This window comes from Zea mays, chromosome 8 (assembly GCF_902167145.1).
Source record: "Zea mays cultivar B73 chromosome 8, Zm-B73-REFERENCE-NAM-5.0, whole genome shotgun sequence".
In the NCBI taxonomy this organism is placed as follows: domain Eukaryota; kingdom Viridiplantae; phylum Streptophyta; class Magnoliopsida; order Poales; family Poaceae; genus Zea; species Zea mays.
The window spans coordinates 14,769,955-14,781,344 of NC_050103.1; the positions used below are offsets into that span (position 1 = coordinate 14,769,955).

Here is an 11,390-nt window from a genome sequence, read left to right on the forward strand (position 1 = left end):
GAAGGCTCCCTGGTCTGGCGCACCGGACTGTCCGGTGGCGCACCGGACAGTGTCCGGTGCACCAGGGGGACTTCGCCCAGAACTCCTCAGCCTCGGGAATTTTCAGAGCCGGCGCGCTATAATTCACCGGACTGTCCGGTGTACACCGGACAGTGTCCGGTGCTCCAAGAGTACGCAGCTCTGGAACTTGGCAGCCTCGGGAATTTCCAACGGCTGCTCCGCTATAATTCACCGGACATGTCCGGTGTACACCGGACTGTCCGGTGCAACTGCGGAGCAACGGCTACTTCGCGCCAACGGTCGCCTGCAACTGCAATTAATGCGCGCCAGAGCGCGCAGGCGTCAGGCACGCCCATGCTGGCGCACCGGACACTCTACAGTACATGTCCGGTGTGCCACCGGACATCGAGGCGGGCCCAGAAGACAGAACTCCAACGGTCGAATCGCAACGACTTTGGTGACGTGGCTGGCGCACCGGACATGTCCGGTGTACACCGGACTGTCCGGTGCACCATACGACAGACAGCCTCCACCAACGGTTATGTTTGGTGGTTGGGGCTATAAATACCCCAACCACCCCACCATTCATGGCATCCAAGTTTTCCAGCTTCCAACCACTATACAAGAGCTAGCATTCATTGCAAAGCACACAAAAAGAGATCAAATCCTCTCCCAACTCCACACAAAGCCTTAGTGACTAGAGAGAGTGATTTGTAGTGTTCATTTGAGCTCTTGCGCTTGGATCGCTTCTTTTCTTTGGCATTCTTTCTTGTGATCAAACACTCACTTGTAATTGAGGCAAGAGACACCAATTGTGTGGTGGTCCTTGTGGGAAGTTTGATTCCCAAGTGATTTAAGAAGAGAAGCTCACTCGGTCCGAGGGATCGTTTGAGAGAGGGAAAGGGTTGAAAGAGACCCGGTCTTTGTGACCACCTCAACGGGGAGTAGGTTTGCGAGAACCGAACCTCGGTAAAACAAATCCTTGTGTCACACTTCTTATTTGCTTAAGATTTGTTTTGCACCCTCCCTCGCGGACTCGTTTTTATTTCTAACGCTAACCCGGCTTGTAGTTGTGTTTATATTTGTAAATTTCAGTTTCGCCCTATTCACCCCCCCTCTAGGCGACTATCATGACCACTGGTTGCCCCGAAAATGAAGAGGCGCATAACCGCGGGGCAGTTGCACGCTCCTTGTGCGGTGGTTCGCCTTCTTCGTTCTTCGAGTCAGTCTGTATGACATGTGGGGCCTGGCCCCCGTGTCATACGGTGGGAACCCTGGTGCACGTCGGAGGAGACTTTGCCCGTGACGCTTCGGGGCGCGAGTGGGGAGATCTGCCTTTAAAAAGGGATCGATCTCCCGGCCAGTAGCCATGCCTCGCTCCTCTTGCATCCATCGCACCCTTCCGCCTTCTGGGCCTCCAGATGGGGTGCGCAGGTGTTCTCTGGAGGGATCCGCGTCAGGGCCGTCCCCTCCAGCGATCTTACTGCCGAAGAGCTTGCACTCGTGGTGGTGCTGCCGATCTTGTCTTCTTCTTGCTGCTGTTAGAGGAGCGCAACCCCGTGGGGGTTAGCGCTCTTCCGCCATCGTTCGGCTTTAAGGATTTTCATCACGCAGCCCGGCCGCAACCTCCGGCTGGTGGTCATCCACAAGGATGACTACCAGCCTTGTGGCGGAGAGAAGCGAGCCGGACTGCGGCCTCCCCCCTGCCCTCAGCTTCAAGGATGTTCATCATCCGCGCTAGGGAGGAGGGCGAGCCGAGTTGGGGTCCCGCCTTCCGCATGGGCTGGCGGCCCGCTTCTTCCTCCAACATTCGGGGGAGAAGCGCGTTCACCAGCCTTGCGGAGGAGGCAGACTTTGGGTACGCGGGACCGGTCGACTGTAGGCGTCGCCGACCACCGTGTGCCCGGTTCCCCGGTTTGGATGGCCTCGGCGCTGCCTCCGACGCTGCCTCCTGCCGTTTGGTCGGGGTGTGGCTGTCCGTCCACTGCACGGGCGATGGTCGCGCCGTGCGCAGGTCCGTCACATCCACGGCTTCTCCCGCGCCGCCGACCGCACTGGAGGGTCGTACAAGGCGTCGTACGCCGCAGGGGCGGCGGCCGCGTTCTTGGATGGTCTTGTCCTCACTCCCGCAGTGAGGACGGGAGCGAGGACCTCTTCGCGCACGCTGGGGCGGCCGCCATTCGCCGGTACGGCACTGGTGCGGAGGTGGCCGCTGTCGTCGGCGCTGAGGTGGTCGCCGCCGCTGGTGAGGCTCCCCACTGCAGAGGTGGTTGCCTCCGCTGGCGAGACCGTCAGTGCCACCTGCCGTCGGTTGAGGATTTGATTGGCACCTTTCCTTAGCTGGGTGGCACCGGACCGGTCCTGTGCGCCACCGGACTGTCTGGTGATGTTAGCTAGCCGTTGGGCGCAGAGCAAAGTCTGAAGTAGTCGTTGGAGAAGTAGTCTGGTGCACACCGGACCGGTTCGGTGAATTTTATAATTAAAATTCCCGAGACCAAGCAGTTGGGCCAGGTCACACGGACGTGGTGCGGTGCGACCCAGATCAGGCCAAGTTAGGCTCTTTTGAGCCTATCTCCTCCAAACTTTTTTTTGGCTTACTTTGAGGGCTTTCCTATGACTTAGACAAATATAATTAACACATAATTCAATTGACTAAGTGTTGGAAACTTACCTATTTTCCTTTGTTCCACCAGGATTTTCATTATGGCTCATTTTATGTCCAAAATGCACTTTTTGCTTCACAAAGAGTTACGGGACCAAAGCAAGTGCTAGAAACAATATAATGGAACTATGCAACAATTTTAAGTGTGCAAACCTCACAAATATACCTTTTTACTCCTGGTTGCATGTTTGGCCCCCTGTTTGACCTCTTTTGGACTTGATCTCTTTAAGTTGCCTTTAATGAACATGTGCTCATACTCACATCAAGATAGTTAGTCCAATGTGGTGTGTTGGACACTTAATCACCAGAACAGGTAGAAATGGCTATATGTCTCATATCCCTTTCAACCAGCGGTTTAGCACAAGGGATGGGTAACCGTTAGAGACTAGAGTGAGCGTAGGTGGTTCGCCTCCGGTCGGGGTCGACGTCCAAGGGGTGTACGTAGGCAACAGGAGGACACCACCGACCAGCACATGGGGCGACTGCCAAAGGTTGTAGTGAGCATAAGTGCAAACGAAGCTGGTCACTTGTGGTTGGGGTTAGGCTATCTTCAGTAGCTCCCATGTCTATGCTCGCACCCGCAATTTGTGTGTTCTAAATATATTGTAGTAACCTCCAGCAAACCACAAATGCAGCTACGTATCATCTGAGATTCCCTCGGTTGTGCCGCATATCGGTGTATTCTCTCTCCTCGCATCCAATTGATCACCTTGGTGTTGCTTACAAAGTTCCTCTCCGAAGGCACGACTAGTGCGACACACATTTCTCTCGCGAATGCAAGTTCGCATTCTGCTGTAATACTAACTCATTTTGCAATAGGTGGATGGTGGGCCATGATGCACAATTCAGCTGATTTGTGTATGCGCATCCGAGAGCTACTGGAAAGTGGAATCAACCCGATCAACGCTAGGAGGGCAAGGGGGGAGCAGGAAGGTCAACCGGAGCGGAGCAAAGGCAGGGCGTGCCATCTAGGAGGATAGTGACCTAGCGATCGGAGGCGACGGGGTGGCCAACGGTCAGGGCCAACCACCAGTGGGATGGCAAACTAGCCATAAGATGAGAGAACCCTAAACTTAGGGTCTATTCTCCTAGATTATAAAAGTTGGATTATGGTATAAAGATAAAGGGTAAAATATCACTTTAAAACCATAAATAAGCTAAAATAAACTAGTGATCTCAAAGTGATATTTTACCATGTTATTCTTCTACCATAATCCAGCTTATATAATTTAGAATTATATAATTTAGAAGGGAAACAAACATAACCTTAATTCAAGTGAGACCGCTATATCAATAGATAAAAAAAAGTATATAAACTAGGCCTAAACAGATTATAGTTGTGATACACACGTATGTCTAACACTTACAAACACCAGAACAATATAGACAACTGCTCCATCCGTCCTGAATAAATCAATTGCTGAAACTATCTTTTAAGATAATTTTTTTAATATTTTACCAAATTTGTAGAACTATAAATATTATAAAAATATGCTTTATAACATATGTAATGGTACTAATTTGGTATCATAAATCCTGACTCTTTTCTATAAGTTCAGTTAAACTTTAAAAAGTCTGATTAAAAAAGCTCGATTTTATGATAACTTTAGGAATTGATTTATTCAGAGACATTGAGGGGCGAAGGGAGTAACAGCAGCAAGAAAGACTACTCATCTCAACAATCATACAGGTTAGGCTAGGGCGCCTGCGGCAACAGCACCACATGCACAAGCATATGAACATGATGCATAAGGCATACCCAAGCCTGGATCGCGGGCACTTTATCGTGCCAGATTTCACTACACAAGAGGGGCATCTCCTATGCCAGACTGCCACTTGGGGATCGAGCAGCACACGACTGATGCAACAACATAGAAGGCACTACTCGGCATCAGGCACCTCCTCAGCCCCTCCTGCGCTTCGTCGTCGTGTCCATCTGACTGAACAGGTACTTGAGCACCTCCTTCACCGTCGCCTTCCGGCCTTTCCTAAAGTTCCAGAGCTCCGGCACAACATACCTCCCGCTAGGGTTATACTCGTTAATCTCCATCAGTGCGGTCTTCACCGCATTGCACACATCATCGCCGTACTCGATCCACAGGAACTTCAGTTTTGTGTCATCGTCATCCAGAATTTCCTGCAACGAATGAGGGTGGATATGATTTTTTTTTCCAAACAAATACTAATAGAGGTTCTATAAGCATTAAAGATAACACATAGCTGGACAGAACTGAGCAAGTACCTTATTTTCTCCGTTAACCTCAACCATCTTAAAAGGATGCCAGGATGGCTTCTTTAGTTCATCCTGCCAACTTGTGACTAGCTCTGCTGCTTTGATCTCGTACTCATCCTTTCCGTATTTTGTTTTACATGCATTTTGGAAAGGCTTTTCATCGAGTTCCCCCATTCTTTTGACCCCGATAGCTGTCCGTCCATTTAGCTCTTCCTCCAAACCCTGCTCATTGTGAAAATCATTTCATCATTCAAAATCATTTTATGAGCATCAACTGGTAGAGGAATTGTTAGGTGCATGGTAGAGAAAATAGGCAGCACCTTTATCAGTTCTTTTCGGGCTTCTTGTAGCTCATCATTACTTTCACGCTCCTTCCTCACGAGATCCCCACTCAATTCCTCCAGACGCTTCTTTTCACGCTCAAATCTTTCGCTCAGCTTCTCCATCTTCTCATGGATATCTCCCCCGTCATCATCTCCCTCTAAATGTTTCATCACTTGGAGTGTACCATTCAACCGTTCTACTTCGAGCTCAAGCTGCTGCTTCTCATGCAGCTCTTTTTCTAGTTGAAGCATTCTAGCAAGTACATCTTCCTTTTCCCTCTGTTGGTATTAAGGTGTATCCGTTTTCATCTCTACATTATAGAGAAACATGTACAAAACATCATTAAGAAAAAATGCTAAGTGCAAACCTCCTGGTCAGCCAATAGCTTCAGAACATCTGCATCAGCCCTCTGCTGCTCTATACTTGCTAGCTCAAGTTCACTGTTATCGTATTTTGCCTGTACATTTCAGAAGAGAAACAAAAAAAAAGTATAAGATACTGCAGTATGCACTTATGCTATCGTAACGATATGCTCAGTTGTTACTTTTAGTTCTATATGTCCACCAAACTATGGGCATGCAATTAGATTGTACAAAGAAACCTGATATCCTTGGGGAAATGCCATAAAATCAAAACGATAAAGTACTTAATAGTAATGCATCCTTATCAAAGTGAAAGCATTGATGATATATCATTTTAACAACCATTGAAAAAATAGCAAATAACTATGAAGTCCTTATTTTCAGGATAAAGTCAAACGCTTAAAATAAAAAAATGTTTGACACCACCATAGATCCATATTAGAGCACCATCTACATGACACTTCAGAAAAGGTTGCATGTGCATAGCTTTAGTGCTTCACTTGTAAAATTGTTTAGCTTACCTTCTGCTTCTCATTATCAAGTGTCTTCCTGTCGTTAGCATTCTCAGTTGATATTTTGTCAAGCTCCTTAGCTCGCAAGTTCAGTTCTCTCTTCTTACTTTCTAAGTCAATCCTCAAGTTTTCATTCTCTTGGAAAATCCGCAAAGCATTTTCACGAGCCCTACGATGAAGATTGCGCATTTCTGAAAATAGAATATATAATTTATAAGATAAATGACTTCCAATAGAGAAGTTTGCTTTGTTGATTTTGTAAAGTCAAAAATTTGAGCGCTCAAAATTAAAGATTGGGAGAGGTCAGAGATTTGTTTGTACGTGTAGCCAATGTTCATCCCATCAGGTAAATCTTTAGTCTTGCCTTACCGATAAAAATTAATGCTAAAGCACATAAGGCATGAATAACTTCATGCATGATGCATCATAAGACATAATATTATCTCAACAAGTCATGCGTTCATCTAACCAACCCGTGATTTCTTTTCTTCAAATAATCCATGTATAATATAAAGAAGGAACAAAAAACAAACAAACAGTTTTAGAACTTCCATGAAAATATATAAAATGCAAGGTACAAGATACAGTTAACATAGATGGATATGCTATAGAAATGGCTAGACATGTCAACCATGCAGGCAAAACTCTAAACCATCAAGTAGAACCAAGGGAAAGGGAGAGAAATTGCACGGATTACCTTCATTATATGCCTCATGTAGTTTCCTGTTGTCCTCCTCAAGCCTTGAGATGGAGAGTTCTGTCGCATTCTTCTTTGTTTCCAAATCCTGCAAGTGTCGGTTCTTTTCCTCGATCTTGGATGCCAGTATTGCCACCATCTCCCCTGATTTCTCTAATTCAGTCTTGGAAACCTCGTCTATTGTTTTCAGGACGGTGTGCTTTCTCAAGAATCTCCCTACCACACTCGGCGAATCATAATCCTCAGCTCGGGCAACCCACCCATAAACCTTGACCTCACCTTCGCCACCATCTCCCTCCACGGAACCTATACCATTATCTCTCATCTCAAATTCCTTCTTCCCTAGCTTATTGATGCTGAAATGGTTCTCCAGCGTAAGAGCGTCGCTGAATCCGCTCCAATCATTGGTAAACCTCACAACTGCAAAGGTTTCTGCGACTTCGACCTCATCGACAAACAAAGGCACAACCTCAACCGAACTAAACATGGCTACTCTACCAGCAAAGTCCTCAGTATTGAACCCTGCCCCAGCCGCAAGGACACAAGCCCACGGCCAAGAAAACCTCTCAACCTCCCGCGGCAGACCCACTTTCGCCGCCACAGAACTGGATCCAGCAGTATCTACATTAGCCTTGGCCTTCCCGTCGCCATTGGTACTGCCATCTCTATTAGCAGGGGTGGGTTTAATGGCACCTTGAATGCCAGTGATACCGACGAGGTCTTCCGCAAATGACGGCTCGGTGCGGACAAAGCGCGCGAAGGCGCGGTGGTTCGCGCGCTCGCGGCCGTGACGGCGGTGCTTGCTGGAGACGCCGATGCCGTCGGCGTGCTGGAGGAGGTCCTTTATCTTGTACCCCTGCTTCTTCTTGCCGGGGCAGAAGGGGCAGCGGAAGGTGCCGTCCGGGTTGCGCACCCGGTGCTTGCCGGACTTGAGGAGGCCAAACGACTCCTCCTCGTAGTCGCTCTCCGCATCCGAGTCGTCCTCGTCGGGGTCGTCGGAGCCGTCCTCCGCCGCGGCAGCCTCGGCCTCGGCCTCCTCGTAGGGGTCCACGTAGTCGTCCAGGTCAAGATCCATCCCCGCCCCGGAGCGCAGGGATTCAAGCAGATACGGTTCCTGTACGTACACAAGAACAGCCGTTCTTTGTCAGATCTTTCGAAGCAAAGAGGCGATATTTCTCCCAAATGTTCGTCGATCCAGGAATCTAAAAAGAGGAAATGGGAAGGACTCACCTTTTTTTCCCCCGAACTGGAGCACAGTCGCTGCAAGATGCAGTTGGGCGGAGAAAGCCCTGGCCAATATCGAGCCAGCGGCGATTTCGTGTTTTCTCGCACAGGATTGAATTCGACTACACCGCCATAGCTGGATCTATTGGTGGTATGGCGGAGTCGGAAGAGGCGAGAGTTCTACCCGAGGATTTAAGCGCAGGGCGTTCGATCCCCATTAGCACAGCACACTGGGGTTTAGGGGCGCACGTGAGAGAAGAAAAAGGCACTCAAGTACCCCGACCGCGTTGACAGACGGTTCCTAGGACCGGGATTCGAGGGCTCCTTCTGAATTTTTTCTTTCTGCCATTTTCAAGATGGTTTTGTCGTTTGCGTCGAGCTGAACAATCTTTACTATCATATCTACCCTGGTTACTAAAAAACTCAGATTTAGCAAATTATTAAATATAAAGAAATAAAAGTAATCTTATTCTCAATTCTTAGGTTATTAAATATTTTAAAATTATGTCATTCTCATATGTCCACATTTTCCTATTTCAACTATATTTCTTTTGCAGCAGCGTGTGTGACTCGCTTGTGGCCATCGGCTACAGCGTCTAGGCAGGGGATGCAGGATGTTGGCCGCTACTTGGATTACCGATTACGTATTCTGCTGCGACACACCAGTCATATTGGAACATCTGCAAAGGCGACTATAGCGTTGAGCTATATCAAGAAGATTATGTATATGATCGTGAAAAAAATGTTTTACATTATAGATCGTATTGTTTATAAAGTGGATTTTGAAATAAGATATGGTATGAATAATCTGTTGGAGATAGCTTTACCGGTAGCCAGAGGCTGGCCACTAGTTAGCACTTGGCACCATGGTGATCCTTGTGAGAGCTATATATCATTATAGTAGGAGGATTTAACTCTCTCTACAGTTAGGAGTTCCCCTCCCATATTTTGTTGGTTGTTTGCTTGATTTTGATCTAGGCTTCCTATTAATCAAGTATGCTTGATTGCTAGATCCGATCATTTGCTTCTTAGATTCTGACATGGATCTGGTCGGTTGCTTGCTAGATCCCACGATATTTCTTCAAGTATGGTTGATTCAAGTGTTGATGTGATAAATGGTTATGCTTGTGATCGGTTCCTTGGATCTATGCTTGCTTATTTATCCTCAGATATGTTATCTTGGTCCTTCATACCTCACTATGACGAATCTAATGTGTGTTGCTTGATTTCTACATGTTATTGAAAGTTGCCTAGAGGGGTGAATAGACAAGTTAAAGCTTTTTCAACAAAAACTAGAAGCAAACTGGGTAAAACTGAATTGATCTCGAAATTCACCCAGTTAACTTTGAAAATGAGATGTTCTAAATGATCCACAGGGTTCAAAGTAGTAGATCTGAGAAGGGCACTTCTCAAAATCCACACACCAAAAAGATATAAACAAATCTTTCACGGAATGGTGAGAGAACGAAGAACACAAATAAGCACAATGAACAAGAACACAAGAGACACAAGATTTATCCCGAGGTTCGATCACACCACCAAGGTGCCCTACTTCCTCGTTGAGGCGTCCACAAAGAGTCGGGTCTCTTTCAACCCTAATCCTCCCTTTGCCGACCACAAAGGTCAAGCTCACACACTAATCTTTGCTCAAACGAGTGGGTAATACAAACTTTCTTGTGGTCTTCCACAAGATTTGGAGACTCACAAGAGACACCTAGTCATCTAGGAGCTAGAAGCTCTAAGAGTAATGAATCCACAAAGAACTCGATGTAGTACCAAAGCTCGAATGAAGAAGAGCAAGAGAGATTTGGAGATGAAGCACAAAAACTGTAGCTCTCAAAACTCACTCAAAGATTTCTCTCCAAAGATTTAAAATGGGAGAGGCAAGAGATGTGTGAGAGAGAATGGGAGGTGTTCTTCAAGTTAGAAATGGAGTTTGGGTCGTGCTCTTATGTGGGGAGAGAGGTAGGAGTGAGTATATATAGGTGGGGCTTCAAAACTAGCCGTTGGGATGATTTTGGCTGTGGAGGACCGGTTGAACCGCCCCTAGGGCTGGTTCAACCGCCTAGGGCAGGCTGACAGTCAGTCTGCCAGACTAGCAGACTGTAGGTCAGACTGCAAAAATAGGTCCAGACACCGATTGAACCGCAGTTTTGACCAGTGAGGTCTAGGAAAAAACACCGGTTGAACTTTCCTTGGACCCCGGTTGAACCTTTTTGGACCCCGGTTGAACTTTTCCTGGACCCCGGTTGAACCTGCCTGGACCCCAGTTGAAGTTGAAGTTCAACTGGAGTCGAGAAAGCTCAACACAGCTAAAAAGCTCAGCTGCAGCTGAAGAAGCTCAACTCAACTGAAGTTTAGTTCAGTTGAAAAGCTCAGCTGCATCTGAAGAAGCTCAGCTGCTTTTCAACAAGAACACTCTAGGTTTCTCAAACCTAACCACGGTCAACCATAGAATTTTAAAGAGATTTTGGTTTGCAAAAAATAGCTTTTGAATATAGAGGCTTGAGCTTTGGCAAACACCAACCTTTTTTTTGGGATCCCCTTTATAGTACGACAATTCCTATACTCAAATTAAATAAAATTAATTAAGTAAACTCCTTGAGTCATTGGTGTCTCATGTGTGATTTCTCCATGGCGTTGCTTCATAAGGATCACAAACATCTTTGTCTCACCTTTTGAAGCAAACACAAATCAAACCCTGTGACTTGTACCATATCACCATATATGTGTTCAAATCATGGCTTCAAGTCACCTTACTGATGCATCAACATGTTATAACTCTTCATAGCTGATTAGTTCATCGATTTAGTGCAGGTACTCTCTTCTTCACTTTAGCCATGGTACCTCGGTCCACAAGCCGTCGCTTGGCCTTCACCTTCGCTTAATTCCTCGAAGCCCTTTCCTTGCTATCTTCACCCTATCAAGCCATTCTTGAGTCACATCATATTGAGCATCCATTGAGAGAATCATTTCTTCAATATTGTGAACCTTGCTTGAATGTCTTCTAGATATAACTGTTAAGATTAATCAAGCTCTAGTTTGATTCTCATAGAAGCATATATGGACTGATAGTAATATGGTCAAGCCAATTCACGATTCCTCATATCTTATTCACTTTGGCTTGACCAATCCTCTTAATCACTTCATCCTCTATTTCGATCATATGTATGTAGTGATTTCTCAGGTCTTGTCCATATATTCAAACCAATATAGAGACCATATTATATCTATTTGCATTGTCTCATTGGTTATTTAACCTCGTGTTGAACCTTTGTTCACTGATCATTATACACTATTCAAGTATGTTCATCATACTGAATTTCCTGTTCAACACTTAGCAAACTCGTTAGACCTTTAAATGTGTTGTTATCCA

At 46.4% G+C, this 11,390-nt stretch overlaps 1 protein-coding gene across 1 annotated transcript; it reads right to left on the reverse strand.

The window, feature by feature from the left end:
- Window positions 1-4,238: 4,238 nt before the first annotated feature.
- On the reverse strand, window positions 4,239-8,387 carry LOC103634825 (factor of DNA methylation 1). Its single transcript, XM_008657410.3, has 7 exons — window positions 8,021-8,387; window positions 6,791-7,904; window positions 6,103-6,284; window positions 5,587-5,676; window positions 5,216-5,497; window positions 4,905-5,117; window positions 4,239-4,799 (listed from the first exon to the last, which is right to left on the reverse strand). The coding sequence occupies exons 2-7, from the start codon at window positions 7,863-7,865 to the stop codon at window positions 4,566-4,568; spliced, it is 2,076 nt and encodes a 691-aa protein (XP_008655632.1). The 5' UTR covers window positions 7,866-7,904; window positions 8,021-8,387; the 3' UTR covers window positions 4,239-4,565.
- Between the last annotated feature and the right edge of the window lie 3,003 nt (window positions 8,388-11,390).